Source organism: Lithobates pipiens, unplaced genomic scaffold, assembly GCF_037356315.1.
Source record: "Lithobates pipiens isolate NorthernLeopardFrog02 unplaced genomic scaffold, aLitPip1_a1.2 Scaffold_25, whole genome shotgun sequence".
In the NCBI taxonomy this organism is placed as follows: Eukaryota; Metazoa; Chordata; class Amphibia; order Anura; family Ranidae; genus Lithobates; species Lithobates pipiens.
In genome coordinates, this window is record NW_027507787.1 from 56,679,217 (window position 1) to 56,705,962 (window position 26,746).

Here is a 26,746-nt window from a genome sequence, read left to right on the forward strand (position 1 = left end):
GGCACTGTGGGCACTGGTAACTGACACTGGTGGGCACAGAAAATGCAGCCGCGGCTTTCTGTGTGAGGAACCGACGTTCTTCTGACAGAAGCTGGTGATCAGCCTTTTTTTTCCCCCTCACGCAGACAGTGCTTGCTTGAGAGGACATCCATGGAGGCCCTCCTGGCAATTAAGGCCTGCACTGCAGCCATCTTTCGGTTATAGCACCGGCGGCAAGTAGTTAAACCACATACATTCCAGGATAGGATAGTAAACGTGGAACTATTTGGTGGCACCATCGTATGAAAGAGCAAGATATTCAGGGGTCTCCTAGAACAACTTGGGAGCAGCAAAGACCAAGGGATCCAACACCAAGATATAGCAGAGAAAATCATAAGGGATTCCTAAAGAAAACATAAAACCAAAAACAATAACCCATTGGGCACCAAAGTGCCTACCCTGCCCAGATCTGTGGCCATCTTTTAAACAGGGGAACCTTTTAACAGGCAAAAGTGCAATATTTTGTCCAATAAACATGAAAAGAGCCTCTGTGAATTCAGGGCATATCACAGGTTAAGGCTCTAGTCCCAGAACCAGGGTGGGAGGCGAAGTCTGCTAGAACAAGCAGAAATGTCTTCACTAAGCCAGAGCGATGAGATGGGGGAAGGGAAAACTGTTTATTTGTCCAGTGTGGTGAAAAAATTAAAAGTTCTTATTCCAGAGTTTGCAGAAAAACTTGGGGTTAACACTGGAGCTCCTCAGGCAGGAGTGATCATCAGTCCAACAGCATTGAAAAAAAAGTGAACAAACTGGGGTGGAAGCTGGAGGCATCATCAGAAATATGGGAGAATAGAGGGGACAAAACTAAAGGCCCCTGTATAACATAAGGCAACACAGCACTGGAGAATGTTATACTTAGCTGACCCCAGCAAGGTTATGCCAAACTAACTTCTAGGAGATGCGTCGTTAGTGGGTATCCAGCCACGCCGAGGCAGCCTCAGGTATATAAAAAAACAAAACAAAAAAAAACGGGTGTTATCGCCATCTGTAATTCTAAGCTTGCTAGGATATAGAAGGCCAAAGCGAATCCCTTTTCCTAAAGCCGACATTGTACATCTTTCAAACATTGTTGCACCTCTTGGGAGAAATCCGGAAATAACAGTGGGGCATTCTCATTTTATTTCAGGCATTGCATGGTTAGCCACCAGTATACGTCGTGATCTCTGTAATTTAGTAGGCGCAGAAGGAAAGAGGGCGCTGGGGCCCCATGCCTTGGAAAAAGTGGTGGGACCCTGTGCTCCCTTCTCCACTGCAAACATGGGAGGCATATTGTTAAGGTTCAATAGGGAGGACAGGAGCTGTTCAGTGAATTCAGCTGGTTTGGGGCCCTTCAGCTCTTTTGGGCAAACCCAGTATGCGGATGTTGTGCCACCCAAGGCGGTTATCAATGTCTATTGCCCTCGCCTAGAGCGCCTTTGCCTCCCTCGAATCCGAGCACACTGTGTCCTCCACTGTGAAGACCCTGCCCTCCACCTCAGAGATTCGGGACTGGAACTTATCCCTGTTCTGGTGGATAAGGCTGACATTCAAGGTCTCTTTTCTGTCAGCGACTCTTTGCGAACTGCGATAGCCAAGATCTCTGCTCCGGTGGGGGGAGTCAGCCGTCCCCATCTTGGTAACAGTCTGTTCTAGCAGCCATGACAGAAGCAGGAGACCTCGTGGACAAAATGGCCACTGGCAGAGAGGGGCAGGGAGCTTTCGATCCCATTTGTAACAGGTCTTGGGAGGACCCATCCGCACTGCTTGCTGGCTTGGAGCGAGGTTTAGGGAAGCAGGAGGGTGGGTACCAGGATCCGGTGAGCAGAATGAGTGCTGCCAGCTGTAATGTAGAGTCCAGCGATACAAGTCTTCTCCTCTTCACATGCTAGTCACGCCCCCACCCAATACATTTATGGTTAACACAATGTTGGCTGGTCCTTGTCCATTCTCTTCACATGGTCCCAATGTGTGAGGAACAAGGAAGAAGTTATAAAGGGAGCCTGGAGAAGCTGGCAACTGACATGTGGAGTTTGAGGAATCAATATCAAACAGCAATAATTGAGCTACTTAGAAATAAAGGGCTGAATGGTGCTTTAAATGTTATAAGAAATCTGTTCAAAACTTTGTAAAAACTTGCTGTACACACCGTTCGTATACAGTGAAGTTCATGTGAACAAGGTCTAAGTGGGCCATCGCTCTGCAGAAGGGGACCAGTTCCCAACAAAATAATTAAACTGAAATTGTCATCTGCACATTTGTGGCATAGGGAGAGTAGATTTCTGGAACTGCGCTTTTTGTTATGCCATCTATTTGAATAGATTTGTGAGTATATATGTGTTGTCCGTCACCCTCTAAAAGTGTTGGGGATAATGTGCTATGTGTCCTCTGTTTCTTGTTTTTTTATGCAGACCTGGATTCCCCGTTCTGAGGAGGGCTGCAGCACTTGTTCAATCTAGCCCACTGGTATTTCATATGTGGTTCCTATGGCATGAGTCCTTGTGATTTCTGAGCCCTGAAGTGTCAAATTTCTATTCTTTTTGTTATCTTCAGCTGCAAAACTAAAAAACTGTTAAGAGGTTCAAGTAGACTTTAAGCACTGCAGAATTCCTTACTAGATCAATGTTTACCATCCACAAACTAAAGCTGGCCATAGATGGAGCGAGCAATTGCAGGAAAGAAAAATCGCTCGATTCCCCATCAACAGTTTGTGTTGATGAGGAAATCCCTCTCGTGGAGCCATTGTGTTCTCCTGGCAGGGGAAGCAGTTCTTGGCGGGAGAACACAACGATTACGCCAAGCAGCTATAATAGCTGCTAGCAATAATTGCATGCAAGATCCGACAGGCTGGTGTGCCCATCAATTTGGGTACATTCAGCCTGCCCATACATGGTTCGAATCTCAGCCGGTCCCCGGTGAACTGGCCGAGCTTCGAACTGTCTATGGCCAGCTTTAGGCTACTGTGAAACTTCAAAGCTGCAAAAAGCTAGCTTTACACATTTTTGCTGTTGCACAAGATGAAGCCTGTGTGAATACACTCTAACCTGGGATATGTATTCATCCAATTAAATCTGAATTACTTTCTAGCATGTGTTGGCTGATCATTTAATTTGTAAGAAGAAAGGCATTCTTTCTCCATTAAGATAAGGTCTAGCTTATAGTCTAGGGCGAATGAAACTCTGAAGACTACTGTACATTGTAATATTTAATCTATTTTTTCATCTGTTGCAAGTATCTTATGGACTTTCTTCCATTATGAAGTCTAAATAAATGCCATCTTTCTGGAAGAACTGGGTTGCTGCTGGAATATCTTGCATTATAGTAACAATTAATAATCATCATCACTACAGCAAGCTCACCTTCTTATAATCACGCACTAAAGCCCTGTACCCACTACTATATATTTTTTTCCATTCTACCCAGCGGGCTGAACGAAAAAAAAAGGCTGACAGCTCAGGTCGGAGCCTCTGTACTAACAATCCAATGTTAGCACAGTGATCTTCCCTGTTGAGCTTCACCAGAACACACTGGTCAGCACGCTCTGCAATTGGCTGTAAGCGCTGATCGGGAGACAGTCGCCATGCCTTTTTTGGTCATGAGCCTTTAACAGAAACTGGCCGAATGGCTGCCTTCTGTCGGAGCAGTTGCCGTACACACGGGCCGAATGCTCCAAACTTTACTGGTCCCAGTGACACAGCAGGAAGCATGGATGACCACAAGCCCAAGCTGATCACATTCATTTAACTAAAGGTTTAACTCCCAAAAAATGCCTTTATGCAACACAAGCAATGGCCTCAAATTGTATCCCAAACTCTTCAGAGAACTGAAGTGCAGTATATTAAAAATACACTGACTTTATTACATCATAAAAAGTACATTTTATTTTGCATTCATTATATACATTATGTATCTGTATATGTATACTGATGAACGGTTTGTAGGTATGAGCAACCATACAGGAGAGACAAATGAACATAGGGAGAATATTTTGAGATTTTTGCATGGAAAATAAATTGCACTCTCTACCTCAAATAAAACAGGAATAATAAATAGAAATGTATGCGAAAATCTTACTGAATTAATCTACATGGTCACTAGACAGAGAAATCACAGTGCCTGGGTACAAGTGTAAACTTTGAAAGGGGAAAGCTACAACGCTCTGTAACCAATTACATAGGGCCATTAAGAAAAAGAACTGGTTAAACAAAGTAATTAATACTATTTAATAACAAAAAAACAAAAAACAAAGAAGCTGTACAAATGTGGATAGCAACTCTTACATAGAATAAAAACTGATTAAAATCCATCTGAGCAGATTTACCGATTTAAAACATGTAGAAACACTAGGTGGTGTTCCCCATAACAAGCAGATCCACCTGATATTTCTCTAAAGTGGAATAAGAAAGCCACATTTTACTATTTGCTATGGGCAACATCCCCATGTTTGCTTTGTAAATCAAACCCTATGTGATAAACGTCAGTCCGTGCAAACATTTTAATAATTTAAAAATCAATTCTATGAACATCCTCAATTGAAGTAGCAATATTCCAGCTACTGTGCTGCTTCACCTAAAAGGGCATTTTCACACTTTGGATCTATTCTGGTAAATGTAGCTCATCTATCAAGGTGATACAACCAATGAAATGTAAAGAGTATTTGTGTTTTGAACATATTTTTTGAAGAGTGGACAGATTCTTATTGCAGCACTGTTACAGAGTAGCAGTAAGATGACCTTTCTTGTGGAGAAAGAAACATTATATATCCAGGCATGGAAGTAAAATAGCACCTGTGCTTCCTTTGGTGTTTTTAAGTAAAAATAAAATATGACTGCATGCTAAAAACATCATGACAGATGTACGCGTGTTTACTGCCAGCACACACTGGAGGCAGGCATTTTGAAGGCTGGGCTAATGAGTTTTCAATTCATTAAGAATTCGGCATATCATTTAGAACAAATTCTCAAACATCCAAGTATTTCCAGTTCCAACAACAGGCAAATTTGTTTGTGTGCCACAAAATTGTGCACCTCCATTGTATGTGATAAATACAGTTTTCAGGAAAGGGTCATTATCCAGTAGATTTTATATTTTTTTTTTTTACAAGAAGGAATGTCCTAAAGACAAATGATGACTCTCACACGCATTTAAAATAACTAGAACTCAATGTAAGGATGAACTATAGATCTACCTTTGTTTTTTTTCTCTGATATAAAATATCTTTACAGTGTACAGAGTTCATTACAATGGCAAGATTGTAGCACACGCAACCAGCATGGCTAGACAGATGATCCAAAACAGATTTTCAAGAGGAGGCTTGTTTTCCAGAACCACCCTTTGCAAATGGTTTCTATTGTTTATTGTTTTAAGATTACTATGTTCATTAAATAAAATGGCGATTGGTTCCCATGCCAGAAACAAAAAGTAGTTCACAAGTAAATCAGGCCTAGTTTGAACAGCAGGTGATTAGTTGACCTCCGAGACTGGTGATGGTGATGTTTCCGCAGGTCGAGGAGTAGACAGGAGGGGTACAGGAGAGGTAGCTTCTATTAATGCAGGATTAAGGATGATTGGCAGAGACATTGGTGGAACTCCAACCTGCAAGTGAGATGTTAAGGGGTGCAAGATGAGAGGAGACTGACTTAGAGGAGGAGGCATCTCATTTACAGGGCTTATCCTCATGGGTGCACAGGAGGGGCTAGATCCAGGAATTGGAACGGCAGATAATCCAAGGCTTGTACAGTCATTTTCTGTGGATAGAGAAAATAAATGGTTTTCAAAGACAGCCCTGTACTCATAAAACATACACAAATGTGATTTACATTTCCTGGGTATTTAACCAGTTTCAGACCTTGGGCATACCAGGTATGTCCTAAAACACAACAGACCGCTCTATCAATTACTTGGAAAAAATATAAAATGAATTCAAGCAGATCATTTTGTTATGTCCAATTACAAAGTAATCAATTTATACAACAATCTCTTAATGGCCACAACAAACTCTTAATGGCCTGTGTCCAGAAAAAAGGCATCCGACGAAACACGCAGGGCATGGTCAGTGGAATTTGCCCCTACCGGCTTTCAACTGCAATTGAGTCCTGAGGCTAGCTGGGTGTCTGTATATGGCTCTGACACCAACTTGTTTCCTAGAAGCACCAATGAGGCTCAGGGACAAGTAAATAATACTGGTGTGCTTTATGCGCTGTTCTGCACCTTTCAAATTAAGTGCGTTTTAGTTATTTTGCTTCTGCAGTTAATAATATTGGATTACATGCTTAGATGTATTGCTTTGTTTGGGTATTGGTGATTCATGGTGCATTGATTTTCCTCAGGTCCCCGAGATGAGAGGTGAACATCGGCTCAAGTTTTGATGGACAATTTAAAGAGCTGACTGTGCATCTAAACTTCAGTAATAGAAAACTCCCAATATTTGGATACTGTGATACAGAAGTGCTCCCCTAATGTGGCATTAAACCCAAAAGCAAAAACTACATAGCAGCCTAACAATCCTTGGATGTGATGGCTGCATTCGTTTTTTTTATTTTTTATTCTGTCTGTATTACATTCACAGTTTTGAGTTTTACACCACATTAAGATTGGCTGAAGAGATAATTTATATATATATATATATATATATATATATATATATATATATATATATATATATATATATATATATATATATATATATATATATATACACACACACACACATACACATATACATACATACACACACAAAGCTTTGAAGAACTATAATTGAACTATCTTTTTATATTTGGTATACTGTTAATGGTTTATATACAGTGCCTTGAAAAAGTATTCACATCGCTTGAAATTTTCCACATTTTGTCATGTTACAACCAAAAACATAAAATGTATTTTATTGGGATTTTATGTGATAGACCAACACAAAGTGGCACATAATTGTGAAGTGGAAGAAAAATTATACATTTTTTTTTCAATACTTTGTAGAACCACCTTTCGTTGCAATTACAGCTGCAAGTGTTTTTGGGGATGTCTCTACCAGCTTTGCACACCTAGAGTGACATTTGTGCAGATTCTTTTTTGCAAAATAGCTCAAGCTCTGTCAGATAAGATGAAGAGTGACTGTGAACAGCAATTTTCAAGTCTTACCACAGATTCTCAATTGGATTTACGTCTAGACTTTGACTGGGCCATTCTAACACATGAATTAGCTTTGATTTAAACCATTCCATTATAGCGCTGGCTGTATGTTTAGGGTCATCGTCCTGCTGGAAGGTGAACCTCCGCCCCAGTCTCAAGTCTTTTGCAGACTAACAGGTTTTCTTCTAAGATTGCCTGGTATTTGGCTCTATCCATTTTCCAATCAATTCTGACCAGCTTCCCTGTCCCTGCTGAAGAAAAGCATCCCCATAATATGATGCTGCCTTCATTTTTCACAGTGGGGATGATGTGTTCAGCGTAATTTTTTGCCATGCATATCGTTTTGCTTTTAGGCCAAAAGGTTCAATTTTGGTCTCATCTGACCTGGGCACCTTCCTCCACATGTTTGCTATGTCCTCCTGGATTCTCGCAAACTGCAAATGGGACTTCCTATGGCTTTCTTTCAACAATGGCTTTCTTCTTGCCACTCTTCTATAAAAGGCCAGATTTGTGGAGTGCAGGACTAATAGTTGTCCTGTGGACAGATTCTCCCACCTGAGCTGTGGATCTCTGCAGCTTCTCCAGAGTTACCATGGACCTCTTGACTACTTATGTGATTAATGCACTCTTGCCCGGCCTTTCAGTTTAGGTGGGCGGCCATATCGTGGTAGGTTTGCCGCTGTGGCATACTCTTTCCCATTTTCGGAATGATGGATTGAACAGTGCTCCGTGAGATGTTCAAAGCTTTGGATTTTTTTTTATAACCTAACCCTGCTTTAAACTTCTCCACAACTTTATCCCTGACCTGCCTGGTGTGTTCCTTGGCCTTCATGATGCAGATTGTTCCACAAGGTTCTCTAACAAGCCTATGAGGGCTTCACAGAACAGTTGTATTTATATTGAGATTAAATTACACACAGGTGAACTCTACAAGTTAACTTCAGAAGACAATTGATAAAACAGTAAACCAGAGTAAAGGGGGCAGAGTACAAATACATGCTACACTTTTCAGGAATTTGTAAACAATTTTGAAAAACATTTATTATTTTCCTTCTACTTCACAATTAGAGTCCATTCACACAGGGGCAACTCCTGATCCGACTTCAGGTCGCCCCTAGTCGCCTCAGGTCGCCTCAGGTCGGACAACATTTAAAAAGCAATGTAAGTGAATGAGAGCCGTCTTAATGCACACTACTGAAGTCGCTCCGACTTCAGAAAAGGTTCCTGTACTACTTCTATCCGACTTGTAGGCGACCGGTACCCATTGATTTCAATGGAGATCGCCTTCAAGTCGGATCTCCGTCTATACGGAGGCGACTCTGACAGAATTATCAGCTCTCAAGAGGGAACTCCACGCCAAATTTCTGAAAAAAACCCTTAGGTCTGGTATGGATTCCAAGGGGAACCCCCTACGCCGAAAAAACGGCGTGGGGGTCCCCCCAGATCCACACCAGACCCTTATCCGAGCACGCTACCCGGCCGGCCAGGAAGGGGGGTGGGGACGAGCGGGCGCCCCCCCCCTCCTGAGCCGTACCAGGCCGCGTGCCCTCAACATGGGGGGGGTGCCTTGGGGGAGGGGGGGCATGCGCCCCCCCACCCCAAAGCACCTTGTCCCCATGTCGATGAGGACAAGGGCCTCTTCCCGACAACCCTGGCCGTTGGTTGTCGGGGTCTGCGGGCGGGGGGCTTATTGGAATCCGTGAGCCCCCTTTAATAAGGGGGCCCCCGGATACCGGCCCCCCACCCTATGTGAATGAGTATGGGGTACAATGTACCCCTACCCATTCACCTGTGAAATAAAGTACAAAAAAAAACAACAGGGTTAAAATATTTTATTGCACAGCTCCGGGGGTCTTCCGTCTTCGGGGGTCTTCTCGCCGGACTCCTCCGCTATCTTCTTGTAGCTCTTTTGCTAGCGGAGGAGTCTGGCTTTCTTCCTCGCCGCCGGCCTCTTCTTCCGACTTCGGGGGTCTTGTCCCCCTCTTCGGTTCTTCTGCCGGGCCACCGCGCCTTCTTATAGCTCTTTTACAGGCGGTGGCCCGGTCTTCTGTCGCCGCCGCCGCCTTCCGTTCTTCTCCTTCTTCTTCTCCTGGAGATGTTGACTCGACGAGCTCTCCAGCCGCAATGCCAGGGACGCGCTGAGCTGCCACTTATATAGGGACAATGGGGCGGTGTCACATGGGTTGATGTCACATGGGTTGATGTCACCTGGTGACCCCGCCCCCTTACCATGTGACATCAACCCATGTGACCAACCCATGTGACATCAACCCATGTGACACCGCCCCATTGTCCCTATATAAGTGGCAGCTCAGCGCGTCCCTGGCATTGCGGCCGGAGAGCTCGTCGAGTCAACATCTCCAGGAGAAGAAGAAGGAGAAGAACGGAAGGCGGCGGCGGCGACAGAAGACCGGGCCACCGCCTGTAAAAGAGCTATAAGAAGGCGCGGTGGCCCGGCAGAAGAACCGAAGAGGGGGACAAGACCCCCGAAGTCGGGAGAAGAGGCCGGCGGCGAGGAAGAAAGCCGGACTCCTCCTCTAGCAAAAGAGCTACAAGAAGATAGCGGAGGAGTCCAGCGAGAAGACCCCCGAAGACGGAAGACCCCCGGAGCTGTGCAATAAAATATTTTTTCCCTGTGTTGTGTTTTTTTTTGTACTTTTTTTCACAGGTGAATGGGTAGGGGTACCCCCCCATGTTGAGGGCACACGGCCTGGTACGGCTCAGGAGGGGGGGGCCGCCCGCTCGTCCCCACCCCCTTTCCTGGCCGGCCGGGTAGCGTGCTCGGATAAGGGTCTGGTGTGGATCCCCACGCCGTTTTTTCGGCGTAGGGGGTTCCCCTTGGAATCCATACCAGACCTAAGGGCCTGGTATGCTCTCGGAGGGGGAACCCACGCCAAATTTTTTTCAGAAATTTGGCGTGGAGTTCCCCCTTGAGCTCATTCTCTGCTTGGCCACGGCAAAAGTCGCCTGGCCTGGGGCGACTTGTAAGTCGTCCCAAGTCAGGTTGAAGTCATCACAAGTCGTGTTGAAGTCGTCCCAAGTCGCGCTGTGATCTTAACTCAAGTCGTGTACAAGTTGCCTCACTCAAGTCGCCTACAAGTCGTGTTGCCCCTGTGTGAATGGACTCTTATGTGCCATTTTGTATTGGCCTATCACATAAAATCACTATAAAATACATTTACGTTTTTGGTTGTAACATGACAAACATTTCAAGATGTATGAATACTTTTCAAATGCACTGTGTGAATTTGCTATGGCTTGTATTATTTGTACAGGTTTATTATTAGGTTAACCCATTTTTTTTCAGTTCAAAGTTTTGAAAAAAAATCTGCTAATAAAGACTGGTGACAAACAGAATGGGGAGCCATATACAAGACTTACCACTTGGTATTTGCTCAGGCTGAGCTGGCTGTGGCACAGGTCTGGGCTCTGTAGGAGCTGGAACGAAAGCAGGACCCACTAGTGTCTTTTGAGGATGTGCTTCACTTGCAGATACATGGGGTGGGTCTGTAAATGAAACATGCAACTCTACCTTCAGTATTACACATTAGGAGGGACGGTCATACTATCACTGCTTATTTAAATTTGAAAGACAGATCTATCTAAAGTCAAAAGTCAGGCCAATTTTATGAAGATATGACAAAATATTCAACTTATGTTACCTAAATGTTTAAGGAATACAGAAATAGTAGTATTCTAGGTACAATAATGATAATTTACCAGATAAAATTAATGCGGTTCATCAAAATATTCATCTTTGTTGAAAACAAAATAAACAGCCGGTAAAATATGTTTTGAACACATCACCGTTTTTATAGGTAAATCCATTTCTAAAAGGTGATATGGACATAAACATTTCACCACATGTCGGTAACAACCCATGCAACCCATACACTCAAAGACACCAAAACAAATAAGTTCAGAAATTAAGTTGTGTAATAAAATGGAATGACACGCGGAACAATTATTGAACACGCCAACTGAAATCTTTTTAATGCTTCATACAAAATCCTTTGTCAGTAATGACAGCTTCAAGACGCAGGCTCCTGTATGGAGAAACTAGATGCAAGCAATGCTCAGATGTGATTTTGACCCATTCTTCCACATAAACCGTCTTCAAATCTTGAAGGTTCCGTGAGCCTCTTCTACGAACTCTGATCTTTAGTTCTTTCCATAGATTTTTTTTTGGATTCAAGTCAGGTGATTGGCTGTGCCATTCTAAGTTTTATTTTCTTTTTAAACCAATAGTTTCCTTGGCTTTGTGTTTGGGATCAAGTTTATGCTGAAATGTCCACCCTCGTTTCATCTTCATCATCCTGGTGGATGGCAGCAGATTTTTAGCTAGAATATCTTGGTACATTTTTCCATTCATCCTTCCTTTAATGCATATCAAGTTTGCCAGTACCATATGCTGAAAAATAGCCCCACACCATGATGTTCCCACCGCCAACCTTCACTGTTGGTTTTGGGGTGATGTGCAGTGCCATTTGACCTTCAAACATGGTGTGTATTTTGGCATCCAAAGAGTTAAATTATGGTCTCATCTGACCAGACTGTATTCTCCCAGTATTTCACAGACTTGTCTAAATGTTGTTCAGCAAACTTAAAAATTAGCTTCAGCATGCTTTTTCTTCAGCAATGGAGTTTTGTGTGGTGAGCGTGCATACAGGCTGTGGCGGTTGAGTGAATTGCTTATTGTTTTCTTTGAAAGAATTGTAGCTGCTAATTCCAGGTCTTATTGAAGCTCTCCACAAGTGGTCTTTGTTTATCGGACAACTCTTCTGATAATTATTTTCACTCCATCTTGCGAGGAGAACCTGGTGATGGCCGGTTTATGGTGAAATTATGTTCTTTTCCACTTCCGGATTATGGCACCAACAGTGCTCACTGGAACATTTAGAAGCTTCGAAATCTTCCTCTAACCAACGCAATCAGTATATTTTGCAACACTAAGGTTGTGACGGTCTTGGGAGAGCTCTTTGCTTTTACCCATTATGAGATGTTTCTTGTGCAACACCTTGGTAAAGAGACACCTTTTTAGGCCATCAGTTGAGACTTAACTAGCTGATATTAAATTTGCACTGACAAGAGGCAGGATTGCCTTCTAATTATGGATAGATTCTAACTGGTGTCTTGGCTTTCCATGCCTTTTTGCACCTCCCTTTCTTCATGTGTTCAATACTTTTTCCCTGTCTCATTCCATTTTTATTATACAACGTCAACAACACTTGAACTTGTTTCTTTGTATGTATGGATTGCATGGGTTGTTACTGACATGTGGTGAAAATTTCATGATGATAGCACCTTTAGGCTGGGTTCACATTGTGGTGCGATGTCGGACCTCGCATGTGATTCGCACCGAATTGCTGTGCAAATCACATGTGATGTTTGTGTGATGCAAACCCAGCCATACAGATTGTATGGCTGACTTTGCATTACATTTGGGCCTAACTTTTTTGTCCACACCAGATTTGGATCGCATGGGTGTGAACCCTGTCCAAATTGACGGTTCACACTGCGATATACGCACCGATCAGGCGGTTGGCTGTGTGATATGTCTGCGACTCAGGTGCGATGCGGGAACCCGCAGTGGAGTCTCAGGGTTTCCCGCATCGCACCAATGTGAACCGAGCCATAGAGATATATTTATCTGGAAAAATGGTGACGTGTTCAATCCTTATTTTACCCACTGTAACGGAGCAGGAAATGTTATCAATGAACATGCAAGTGTTCCTGTTTTACCTTAGATCACTTCACTTTAAATGGGAAGTAAACCTGATTCATGAAATTTGACCTGGGCACATATCTGTAGTGTTTTCTTATCTTGCTCCAAAGCAAAGTCCCATGCCTTTCTGCTGCTTCAGTCATCTGTTATCAGCATGATAACTTCTGACAAGCTCTCCAACACAGGAAATAAAAGCAGCTGAAAATTTGTGTTGGGGAGGTTTCTATAAATGGATTAGCAGAGAGCTTGTTTATTCACAGCACAGCAAGTATCTTCTTTCTCCTGCCTATGTGGAGGGGGTGTGTGCCTTTCCTCCAATCAGCTGTCACACAGTGTATGCCCAGGCTTCACTCCCAATGCTGAAAGAGGAAGTAAAAATTCTAACACAATGTTCATTTTCTAAAGACTATAGAAAGCCAAAGACAGCAGATATGCATGTAAAACTTATGTAGAGATTTGTTTCATCTCTCTGTATCATCTGAGGCTGTTCACTTCACTGGGTATACGTGAAAGTTTACATACACTTTAAAGATTTATTCAATAGTTATAGAATCACCCCATAATCATGCACTCCTGCCAGCTAAAAGGAAAGCAACAGCAATGTCATAAAATACTGTGGCTCTAAACTGCTCAAGAATAATTTGCCAGGCGCTATCTGCATCTAAAAGTTGGCCAGGTAAAGGAACTGCTAGGCAATGACACAGGGCAATGGCTTCTATTTTAATAAAGACACAACAGAAAAAACTCCCGCTTAGTTCGCTTTGTGGATGTCCAGTCCTCTTCAGCATGTCATTGCCGGGCAGGTCTCAACCGAGGAAAGAACCCAGCAACCAGTATGCAAATGGGAGGTTTGTCTATTTTGTGTAAGATGTGATGGCAAAATAATACATGGAGTGGCATCAAAGTTCTCAGGGTGTTAGATAAAGGATTTTATATTAGCTGCTTTTCCTTTTGAAATAAAATGGGAAGGTGTATGGATATTTTTAATGTTTTCTGTTTAAATTTCAACAGACTGGAGATTTTCCTCAAATCACAAGCGCTGTTAAGTCTCAGATAGATGTTAAGAAATTACCCTGTATTATTGTCTGCTTGAAAAGCTCTTCTCTCAGCCGAGGCAGGAAACAGTCTATTCTCTCCCATGTAATCTCCCAAAGGTCTGAGTATCCTGTCCGAGAGTCTGCACTGTGGAATATTCCAGCCGTGTCCATAACTAGCAGCATGTTTTTCAAGGATTCGGGTATGGCCTCCATCTAAAAACAAATAAAAAAAAAAAAAAAAGATTGCTCACAATCTGAAGTAGCAAATTGAATTTCTGTTGAATCACCAAGTTAGAAACGTTAATCCGTTTGTGCTGACGCCACACAAATATGCGGCCTCTTGGCAGGTGGGCCTTGGCACTGAGCGGCCGCATATTTGCGTGCAACAAAATCCAGCTGTGCTCCCGACACAGTTAGAGATGGCTAACGGGAAGCTCCCAATTGCTACTTGCAATCGGGAGCTTTACGATCATGCAACTGCCATGACAGCCAATTGAGCAAAGTATCAAACCAGAAGTTCACAACGGCGTGTTATCAAAAGGCATCATTTCTGGCCGGTGAAATGCACAATGTTGCAAACTGGTTCAGTATTTTGCTTGCATTTTACACGCAAGTGCGTGTAAATGTTTTTAACCATATGATTTTAATCAACGGAATTATTTTTTACGTTTCTATTTATGATGGTATTTGTAGGACACTTATGGGACCAGGCAGCGCTTAATTCAGTATGTTGTCGACATTACGTGAGAGAGCATTTTTTTCACCCCACACTTTAGCAGAGGAGAGCGGGCGCCCGCAGATTTGTTGGGGGCCCAATGCTCCTGTCGTTGGCGGTCACATGGTATACGTGACGTTGGCCTAGGATCCCCCCAGGACTGGGGGGCCGGCATTTCACTCCACATGCTATTACCACGGGGAACAGACCTCTGTGTCACACTCACTTTCAGTTCAGGTAACTGGAGATTTTTTTTTTATCACTCTACATACCTCACACACATGCATATACATATATTTATATACATACATACACACACACACACACACACACACACACACACACACACACACACACACACACACTATACATCTAAATACAACACTACATACATACACACCACTACTGCATCCGCACCAATTTTTGATATATATATTGTTTATTAATTCAATTCATACTTTCTCTGCTATTGCACATATACAATTATTTTCACATGCACCCACACTCACCTTATACACACACACTCAAGCAATTTACGTTTTATTGCTTCTTATTTTAATTTTATATTTATACACCGATTTGGGCAGATGCCAATTATGCACACATTCCACAATATGGGATTGTGTAGTGGTTGTCTGGCACAACTCTTCTCGAGGTCCTATCTTGAGGATCTTCCACCTCAACCCCGATTGGCACCACTCACGCCGGGCTACCGTTCTATCCCATCTCTTAGAGCTGGCCATAATTTATGGGCTGCTTTGCAAGTAATATTGAAAGTGTCTTCTCTCTTCTTTGCCTCTTTCCCCATCTATGGGGAACATTGGATCCCTAGACAATTTAATAATTTATCTATTCATTTTCTAGCTCATTCACGCATCAACACCTGATGATTGGCACTAGGCCATGAAACGAGTTAAGCATTCATCCATGGGTGGCAAGTATAAGTTTGCACTGATAACTGTATCATATTACAACTCTTAACTCCATATATCAGGTATTTGTATGTATTTGATGTTTTATTATTGATATTGTTTGTCACAGATCATGTTTCGCAATTTATTATTCACCATTAAATGTATTATATTTATTGATTCTTTAGGACTACATTCTTTATCATAAATGTGTCAACTTTATCGGTTTTATCATGATTATCATCATCTACCCCTAGGGGATTGTGACATTCAACCTATTCATGATTATCTCATACATTGTATACATCAGCATGCCTCATTCAAAACCCCAACCCTTTTTTCTCTGGTTTTCACATAATTATCAAAGAGTTGGCTGAGAAGCAAAATGCCAGACTGTATCCATAAATCAAAATTTTCAAGCATCGCCATTTCCGGCAATTGTACATTATTCCACATGGGCATTTACTGAGTATATCCCGCATACAGATTTTCTTGTGGAACAGTAGTCCAAATCCTATGTATCAAAAAAAATGTAGGATATATACATTATACAAGTGGTAGGCTATTATTAAAGCGGTAGTAAACCCGCAAATTTATTTATTTATTTATTTTTAAACCTGCAAAGCAAAAGGCATAATGAGCTAGTATGCACCGCATACTAGCTCATTATGAAATACTTACCTTAGAACGAGGCCCCGACATCTGGCCCGATCCACGCCGAGGGAGCTGACATGCTCCCTCGGCGTCTCTTCCGGGTATCGCGGCTCCGGCGCTGTGAGTGGCCGGAGCCGCGATATCGTCACTCCCGCGCATGCGCGCGGGAGATTTCAGTCCGGCCAGACGAGCGCTGCCGGATTTTCACGGCGAGAACCCCCTTGTGCGCATGCGCCGCTGCAGTCAGCGGCGCATACCGAGGGGAATATCTCCTAAACCGTACAGGTTTAGGAGATATTTTTTTTACCTACAGGTAAGCCTTATTATAAGCTTTCCTGTAGGTAAAAGTTAAAAAATTTACCATACAACCACTTTAATTGCACTAATTGATCTATCGGCAATTGAGAAAATATAATTTGTTGTATTGGATCCTCACAGACTAATATTCCATCCATATAGTATTTTTTTATGAATACAAAAAGTTCTCTGATTGGAGTGGAGAAGAGACTTGTTCTCTACCTTCTCCAATCAGGGCACTAATTACAGGGTCAGCTGTTAAGCACAGGACCCAGAAGATGGCAGAGAAAGCAAGAATGGAACCTTTTTGGCTGCAATGGTCTACTTTACTACTTTCTTTTAATTTGCTTACTTCTCCCTATACTATTATATTAAGCTTTTCTATTGCTTGGAGAAAAAATAAAAAATTGGTTGCTACATCTTGTACATTGTGCAAGGAATAATTTTGAGCTTCCTACCGTTTTACATTAAGGCATAAACAGGTAGCATTAACTTACCAGCAAGTCACTTGAGCCAGCGTGCATGTACTTGTCCATAAATTCTAGTATTGTCATCCACAGAGCAGCAAAGGTGGGAAGAGACAGTAAAGGAGACAAATGCTGTAGGAAGACCTAAATTGAAAGAAACATTTCCTGATATTTCTGCTGAACAACAATGCTTCTGAGCAGAAGACAATACATTGTGTACTTCGGCTGTATTTAGAGCTAAAAAGTTGTGGACAGTGAGCACATGGCAACCACATTCTCCTCTACTACCTTTACGTTTCATTATTACAACCTGCCATTCTCCCTCATGCAAAATACCAACACTCCTGTTAGACACACTGATAAGCCAACCCCTTTCTCTATTGGGAGAATACCTAGAGAGAATGCCCAATTAAAGTGATATTAAAGTTTTTTTTTGTTTTTTTTTAAAATAACAAACATGTTACTTACCGTATATACTCGAGTATAAGCCGAGATTTTCAGCCTCTTTTTTGAGGCTGAAAGTGCCCCCTCGGCTTATACTCGAGTCACCGCTGTCTGACTGCTCGATCAGCGTATCGAGCAGACAGACGGTGGACATTAAAATTCAAAAGCCGCGCCTCCTTCTCCGCCTCCGCCTGTGATAGGCGGAACACTGAATATCCCAGCAGTCAGTGTTCCGCCTATCACGGACATCCGTTCATTCTCATACTACGGACGAGTATGAGAGGATGTCCGTGATAGGCGGAACACAGGCTGCTGGGAAATTGAGTGTTCCGCCTATCACAGGCGGAGGACGGAGGCGCAGCTTTTGAATCGTAGAATGGCCGCCGAGAAGAGCGGCGATCCATCGGCACGACACGGGACGGTGGAGGCACGGGACGGAGGAGGCACGGGACGGAGGAGGCACGGGACGGAGGAGGCACGGGACGGAGGAGGCACGGGACGGAGGAGGCACGGGACAGAGGAGGCACGGGACAGAGGAGGCACGGGACAGAGGAGGCACGGGACAGAGGAGGCACGGGACGACGGCGGCTCGGGACGGAGGCTTGGGACACAGGTAGGCTGGACACACACACAAGGCTGCACGGACACACACACACACACACACACACACACACACAGGGATGGATGGATGGATACACACACACACACACACACAGGGATGGATGGATGGATGAATACACACACACACACACACACACACACACACACAGGGATGGATGGATACACACACAGGGATGGATGGACGGACACACAGGGATGGATGGATGGATGGATGGACACACACACAGGGATGGATGGACGGACACACACACAGGGATGGACGGACACACAGGGATGGACAGCCATGTCTCACCCTCGGCTTATACACGAGTCAATAAGTTTTCCAGTTTTTTGGGGGTAAATTGGGGGCCTCGGCTTATATTCGGGTCGGCCTATACTCGAGTATATACGGTACCTCCTCTGTGAAGTGGTTTTGCACAGAGCAGCCCAGATCCTCCTAATCTTGGGTCACTGCCAAAACTCATGGCCCCTCCCTCCTGCCCCAGAGCAAGCTTGCAATGGGGGAACTCAGGCAGATTTGTTCCTGTTCCATTAACACACAGCCACGGCTTGCCCCCTCCCTCTTTCATTTGCTCACTGGCTGTGATTGGCAGCAGTGTCTCAGCCAATGAGGATAGAGAGCCCCCAGAGAACCAAGGTCCTCAGGCACATTGCTTTATTGAGATGGGACTCACGTACATATTAGGGGGGCTGCTGCACAGGGGAGTTTTTTTTTTTAGAATGCATGAAGGTAAAAAAAACCTTGAGCCTATAGAACAACTTTAAACTTTTCTATACAACATATTTTCCCTCAGGGCTCATTCACATGTGTATTAATACCCTGCATTTAAACCATGTTATTTTGGATAAACGATGGGATTATCTGATTTTTTACAAACTATTGATGACATTCTACTATTGTGGAAAGGAGATGAAACATTAATTTTATGTCTTATTTGGATTTCAATAATAAGTGAGTTTTTTGGATTTAAATATCATAAATAAATAATAGGGTAACATATTAAATCTTTTTTTTAAAAGCTCGAATTTCGAAAATCAATGGTGGCATGATTGGATCACAAAAACAAAATTTTCAGATTTTGATTTTGCATTAATGTTAAAAGATTCTTAGAAAAAGGATATTATGAGTCTACTTTAAATCAAAACATACAGAATGTTGCCCATATGGATAGAGAGCATTTATTGGCTACTAGTAAGAAAGGGGAGGAAAAGATGTTCTGTCCCTTTATTACCAATTATTCAGTGCAACATTCATAAGTAAAACAAATTCTTAAAAAGGAGGTGGGGAATATTAAAGTTAGATCCTACTCTCAGGGAAGTTCTACCTGAGAAACCTAAAGTGATATTTAGGGAAAAGGGGAAGGGAGCGAAACACAAAAAAACCTCAACAAAAAATTGTTAATTGTGTTGGACTTTTTAGGCATAATAATATATGTGAATGTAACAAAGGGTTAATAGACAGCCATGCTGTGTGCAGAGTACTAGGTGATCAAGCCATAAATTATTATTATAGTGTATATAATTACTTGTAAATTATTTATATCTCGTGTTCATGTTAGTGAAAAAAAAAAATGTTTACATTTAAATCACCTCTTTTTGCTGCAATCAATGGGTTCCTACATAGACCTCTTCAGCGGGATATAGGTATACGTGTTCCGGTATTTTTGAAGTGCAAGGGGGACAGTTCAACCCCTCAGATGCCTTCTTCTATCCAAGGTTTCGACCGCTGTGCACGGACGCTGATCCATCGCGTCCAATTTGTGCACAGCCGTCCCGGTAGTGACGTCACTCCGCGAAAAGCAGAAGTGACGTTCACTAGCCCGGCCACACCCAGTAAAGGTTTCCCATTTGACAAATTAATTTAATTATTTTTAAATTTCTCTCCTCCCTCCCTTCCCTCCCCCTTTTCTACCCCGGAGCAAGTTTCGTTTTTACTTATTTTGTAAGTGTAATCTTTCAGGGGTGAATTGTAATGTGTATGAAATGCTTTATGGATTATCTGATTGATACACCTCTCCATTTTAGAAAATTGTTAAAGCTCCTGAGGAAGCGTTAGCCAAAACGTGAAACATGTAGAGCATCAGAATACATCCAATCGGTTCTTTAATTAATATCTTGTCTACTGTAATCAATTCCTATATCAAGTGTTAAATGCTGTTTTTGGGTTTACATACCTAATGGGAACACATTTAGATATTGTTACAATGTACTAGACTAAACAGGATATAGAACAATATGACTTGGTATGTTTTATATACATCTCCCATTTTTCTCCTTTTTTTATAAAAAAAAATAAAAATTTCTTTATTTAAAATACATTTTCTCTTTCCCCCTTTGTTACATTCACATATATTATTATGCCTAAAAAGTCCAACACAATTAACAATTTTTGTTGAGGTTTTTTTGCGTTTCGCTCCCTTCCCCTTTTCCCTTCCTCCTTATCCAAGATATATAAAGGACGTGGCATTTGGTTTTTCTTTTATAGTGTATCCACAGGACCACCCTGTGATAGATGCACATTTTTTCTATTTAAAGTGATATTTAGAAGGGCTCCAAACTTGAGGGATCGATTAGCCCCAAATATAGGGAATCCTTGAACAATATTGTTTTTACTGAACTAAAAGGTTTTTATTCTTGTAATAAATGCATGATATGAACTGTCAATAAGAACAGGAAACATAAGATTATAACATTTTCCTCAACTGTTACTAATAGAGAGTGTTCTATCAATTAGTTTATATCTTGTGAATCTAGGCATATAGTCTATATCAGGGGTCTCAAACTGGTGGCCCTCCAGCTGTTGCTAAACTACAAGTTCCATGAGGCATTGCAAGGCTGACAGTTACAAGCATGACTCCCATGGGCTGAGGCATGATGGGACTTGTAGTTTTGCAACAGCTGGAGGGCTGCCAGTTTGAGACCCCTGGTCTATATGTTAGAAAGTCCTGGTCACAAACAGTACGTAGGCAGGACTACAAGAGGGCGTTTAAGAGAGCATGTCTATAATATTAAGATGAGTTTTAAAAAGCATAGCCTTACTGCAAATTTTAGACAATGGCATAATAAGGATCCCAGAGGCTTAAAATTTGTGGGCATTGACAAATTGCAGCAACACTGGCGAGGTTGTCATAGAATGAGGGAGATATCTAAAATGGAAATGAAGTGGTTATATGAACTAAAATTGTACCCCCATTCGGTCTTCATGTCGACAGGGACAAATTGTTTCACCGATACAAATTAGGATTGATATTCATTTTCTTTTTATTTACCAGTTTATTGTAATATACCAGCAATTTTATATGTAAAGAATATTTTTGTTAGGTTTATTTTATTGTACATTTTTCTCGCCACTAGAAGAAGATATTTATTTGGTTATGGTTATTTACAAAATTGTGATATTTATCCCACATATGAGCGTTCTATTATTTTTGTTACTCTATTATGGAAATTATTGTTACCATCCTCTGTGTTGGAAACTCTACAGGAAGTGCTTTTTGCTAACTATTTTTTTTGCTAGTGATCCAGATGCATTGTGGGTCTACAATAAAATGGCCGCCGTTTGTTTGTGATTTATACCACAACAAAATGGTGCCGAGATCACTTCATCATTGCAAGAACTTTTTGCTTTATATACCTTTTTGATATATGGACACTTGTATGTTTATTTAGGGTGGAATATATATTCACTTATTATTCAGCGCTGCAATTATTATTTACATGTTTAAACAGTGTTTTTAAAGCCTCTTAACTGCCCTTCAGTACCTGCCATTGATATTTACAATGGGCACCACACAGTACAGTACACACAGATGCGGTAGTGTTGTTCTAAAGATTAAGCAGCGTGTTGCTGCTCGTCAACTGCTTTCATTCATTAGTGTAGTATAACTGCCCTGTTACCATGTCTACAGCTTTTAAAGTGCATTGGTGTAACATTTATAAAGTGTTAGCTTGGGGAGAGGCAGTGGAGGTACCTATATCTCCAGGCACTTCCTGTTTGTACAGAGCAGCCATGTGGAATCCCCAAAATATTCTATGCATGTGAAATCTGCACAGAGTAAACAAGGCCTCAGTATTGAAAAACACATTACAAAACTCATCTTCCCTTAAATTCTCATTTACCTTTGAAAGCAAGGTAGATGCTCTCATTCTCGTCTCCTCCATACCTCCCACATCAGCTGGGCTTATGTTCTCCAAGAGTTTTGTCAACAGTGGAAATAGCACCTGCAAAATAGAAAATCATACCAGTTATTTAAACACCAAACCTTATGCAGTATGAACAGCAATAAATCAAGCCATACAGATGTAGGGAAATACAGTGAGAAACCACTAAAGTTTAAAGTTAAGTAGAGACAATTTATTTTTTCAAATTTTATATAGGGTAGGAAAGGTTATTTTAATTACCCACTATTTTTTTTTATTGACATTTGGGGTGATTTTCCTTTACTTACTGTCCTGAAGATGCAACAGGAAGGTAAAGCAATTAATTTTAACTAGTTGTTTCAGGAACAGGTGCCCTCATTAAAAGATGTACCCTCACCTCTTATTTGAGCGATTACGTTAAAATTTGGTTTACGTTAAGTTTGGATTTCTCATCACTTTTTCTCTGATAGATGTATTATGGTCAAAACTTGACACTTGAAACGCTCAAAATTAAAAAGGGGTTCTAATCCTTCCCTACACTATCCAAAACAAAGAAAGAAAAACTTGAGTATACATACAGTTTAGGAAAAACAGTTTATGTCAAAGTAGAGAAGTGAGGCCCTATATGTGTATTTCTTCCATGACCTGTGGGGAAATGCGTATGGGCATGACTGGAGGGAACAAGCCTCTTGCTGACCAAAAATACCCTAAAGCCCCATACACACTATCAGATTTTCTCCTTCGGATTTACCAAAACCATGTAGTGCAAGGGCCTGCCCGATTGCACACAAATTGAAATGCCTAAGGTTTGACCTTATATTATAGGGTTTTGGTAAATCTGAAGGAAGAAATGTGTGTGGGGCTTAACAGTATTCAAAAAGCCAGCAATGCCAGTAATTTATAGAGTAATTGCTCCGTGCTAAATGAATTCTAAAATACCGGTACCGACATTCTAAGATTCATGAAAAAGTACAATTGGGACAATGAGGCAGCAGGATTTTCTCGGTACCGTTGAGGGACATCACACAATTGTTTTTAAAACAATACATTTTATACACACAGTATAGCTTAACAATACAGTATAAGGCACCAATAAACAAGGGAATAAACATACATATTTGATAAAATGTGTGTCCCTCTTGATAGTTGCTACACCCCCACGTATATGAGGTCACCTCTATCTTGCAATACTCCAGAGAGGAGATAAAGTGTAGCTCAACGGACTCTCGACATGTTTCGCAGTGACTCGCAGGAGGGGACAACTTGTCGGGAATGACACAAATACAAAAAAAAAAGTGTGCTACTTTCATACCCCAAAAAAGGGGCCCGCTATATAAATTGATTGGTATAGCGTATAAAGGCCACGTTCTCCTCAATCAATGTTAGTATGGAGGTGGATGCACGCTGGTAAACCCTCTTCCATCAGGTACATACATCTCTTCATTATCTGGCAACCTACTCTAAACTGTATACTTTGCTGCTGCAATAGCACTAGCTTATATTGATTTTTATGGGACCATATTCTGTGTTAAAGCAGGACCTGTACCAGGCCAGGAGACTTTGGTCTTTGATAACTGCTGAGTAAATATAGCCATCATAAACTGAGCCAGCAAATTTATCCCCGCCCTGCCAGATGCATTTCTTTTTGGTTCCTCTTAATTTTAAAGTAATTTTCTATCTTTATCTACACCAATCAAATTATAGAAGCGGGGGCCTTTGCACTCTGGGATATGAAGGTAGCGTACTTTTTTTTGGGGGTTTATGTAATCCCAGATACAACACAATATCCAGCTCTTTCTATCCACAGAACCATTTTGGTATGCCTTTGCTCTATACCCAGCATAGGAATATTTATAGTTTACGCTCTTTGGGGTTCAGCCTAAATTCCATACATCCCACCGCCTAAAAAAATATTTTAGAAAACTTATCACAATGATATATATTGTGTAACTTCGTGTTTTGACCAGCAATATACTGCCATGCAAATTAGGTACATATTGATTTTATGCTTTGTGTATACCATGTTATATGTACTAGTTATTCCCATGCTCGCCCAGTGGTACATGCCTTGATGTCTTTGGTAGTTGTCGGCTGATTCGATCGGCATTTTGAGGTAAATGTTTCACATATCACCATTCGAAACATTGTATGACTTATATACCAAAATTCACGCTATGAGTGATGTTATCATGATTTAGTTACATCTATTTTTTTTACTGTCTTGTCCTCTACTTGTCTATCTTCTGAAGAAGCGGGTCACCGCAAAACATGTCAAGAGTCCTTTGAGCTACTTGATGCCCTCCCTGGAGTATTGCCAGGTAGAGGTGACCCCATATATGTGGGAGGTGTAGCAAATATCAAGAGGGACACATATTTTATCAATTTGTAGGTTTATTCCTTTTTTGATGCCTTATACTGTATTGTTAAACTATATGTAAAAATAAAATATGTTTTTCAAATACAATTGTGTGAGGTCTCATGATGGCACAGAGAAAATCCTGCTGCCCCCTTGTCCCAAATTGTACTTTCAAATGTCAGTAATTTAGTAGAAAGCTACTAAAAACTGTAAAAAATAAATAATAATGCAGCAAAAAAAAAAAAAAACACATTACTTTTTACATTTTTTGTTATTTTAAAAGTCAATGAGAAAATTTGCAAGTATTAAAGATTACCTAGAAGTTTTCAGAGAAAGAATTACAGAAATGCACAAGTATCAGTGTTCTCACCTTATTAAAGCAGGCTTCCCATTCAAGTGCATCCAATGCCTGGAGATCATGGACCAAAAGTGCTCTCTGCAAGTAGGTAAGAGCCTGCATCCTAACCTGACGTCGTGCATCACAACAAAGCCATGCAATTCCTGCAAATGACACATGGCAATCATTGTCTTTTATACCTTTTTTACATTTCTTTTCTTTTTTATGCATAGTGTACATTTTGCATGTTAAACAGAACACTGCAGGCATATAGGTTATTAAAATCATTGACCTTACTATGCAAATGTTTGCAATCTCACTTGCTTATAATTCACAAAGTAAAAAGCCATGTCTGAACATTCAAAGATGTCAAATGTTCCAATTAGGAAAAGCATGTCAAATCTCCAGTTCAAGAGAGGCAACTGTGCGGGTACTAAAAATCTAAGTATGTATCATTAAAAAAGTATAGCTACATGAATATCCACAGGCACAATATACAGTAGTATGAAGCAATTCTAATATAGCTAGTATATGATAGCAGTGGTATATATATTTATACACACACACACAATATATATATATATTATATATATTATATATATATATATATATATATATTATATATAATTTGTAGTCAGAGTCTTCATACGGAAATACGATGACCCCAACTACCAAGGCCTGAGGTGTGCCTTGGCCTGGCTGGACAGTATGCTTAAAAGAGGGCAAAAAGACGCAAAGTAGGTGTGATGTGAAAGCTACAAAGGCGGCCCGCAACAATCGTTTAGTCCGGAAAATGCGAATGCCCGGCTGACTATAGGAAAGGGGGTTACGTATGTAGCTGCCAACATGGAGGATCTCCAGCGCCCCATGAACCTGATGTAAAGAAAGGACCCCCTGCGAGACCTACCAAAATTGCCCAGGAACCAGATGAATAACCAGAAAAAGGGGGTTTAGGATTCCAGCCTGGTTTGGCAAGTAACCTGGGCGTGAGAACAACTGTTTGTAGTGAGAGGATGGAGAAAGCGCAGACCCACGGAATGATGCAGAGAAGGCCAACTTACTTGCCCGACGCTAAGGTACCGAAATATGACCACAAACCCCTAGCTTACAACATCCCCTTTATTGGTATAGATGGGTAAGTGGTAAGAGAGAAACTGCCTAGAGCACTAACTGGGAACTGCCAAGGGAAGGAGACAGGAAGTCTGAAACACCACGAAAACCTGTCCGCTAACTGGTAGCCGTGCCAAAGAGAAACATCCCTGACTCTCCTCCCTTGATGGTTAGCCGCAAAAATGGACAGCTTGACAGGAGTTTGTAGGTCCTGAAAACTGGTCACCTGCTAGAAACTTCATGGAATTGGCAGATGAGGCCAAATTGCCGATGCAATACCCAGCGAAAGCCATAAACATGAACCTATGAGACCATCCCGCCTTGTGAGAAGCCCACTGCAAACTCTGGATAAGAACCAATGGCCAGATTGATTATGCGAGACCACACTGCCCCCAGTTCTACAAGCCACTGTGAGAAATTCCAACAACACCTGAAGGCGCACTGAGAAGAACAGGAGCCGCAGATGAGACCTCAGTGCAAGCCTAAGGGGCTATGAACCCCACCATCCTGACTAACAAATAAGAGCGCATAGAGAAACTTCATGAACTGGGTTGAAGAATCCTGCACGAAACATGCGCTGCACTGGTGGATGTAAGAGGTTTGAACAGAGTGGGGAATAACCCACTGAATACTGCCCCCCCAGCTGAGGCCGGGAAAGGGGTACCCCGGCGATAACTGAGCTAAGAGAGTTTGGTCCTACCCCTAAAAATGGGGTGCTACCAAGCACTGAACCCCCATGCGACGGTGGAGGGATGAATGTGCACCGGCCTCCTCCGCAACCCACCCCAAACC

The 26,746-nt window shown here is 41.8% G+C and overlaps 1 protein-coding gene across 12 annotated transcripts in view; it reads right to left on the bottom strand.

The window, feature by feature from the left end:
• Positions 1–4,214: 4,214 nt before the first annotated feature.
• GBF1 (golgi brefeldin A resistant guanine nucleotide exchange factor 1) overlaps positions 4,215–26,746 on the bottom strand; it is a 323,893-nt gene continuing 301,361 nt past the window's right edge. For all 12 annotated transcript variants that reach the window (XM_077454491.1, XM_077454487.1, XM_077454489.1 and 9 more), the window contains 6 exons: positions 24,878–25,008; positions 22,131–22,232; positions 16,977–17,090; positions 13,938–14,115; positions 10,522–10,647; positions 4,215–5,762 (listed from right to left, as the gene is read on the bottom strand). In XM_077454491.1, the coding sequence (XP_077310617.1) occupies positions 5,479–5,762; positions 10,522–10,647; positions 13,938–14,115; positions 16,977–17,090; positions 22,131–22,232; positions 24,878–25,008 (935 nt within the window). In that variant the 3' untranslated portion in view covers positions 4,215–5,478. The remainder of the gene's footprint in view (positions 5,763–10,521; positions 10,648–13,937; positions 14,116–16,976; positions 17,091–22,130; positions 22,233–24,877; positions 25,009–26,746) is intronic.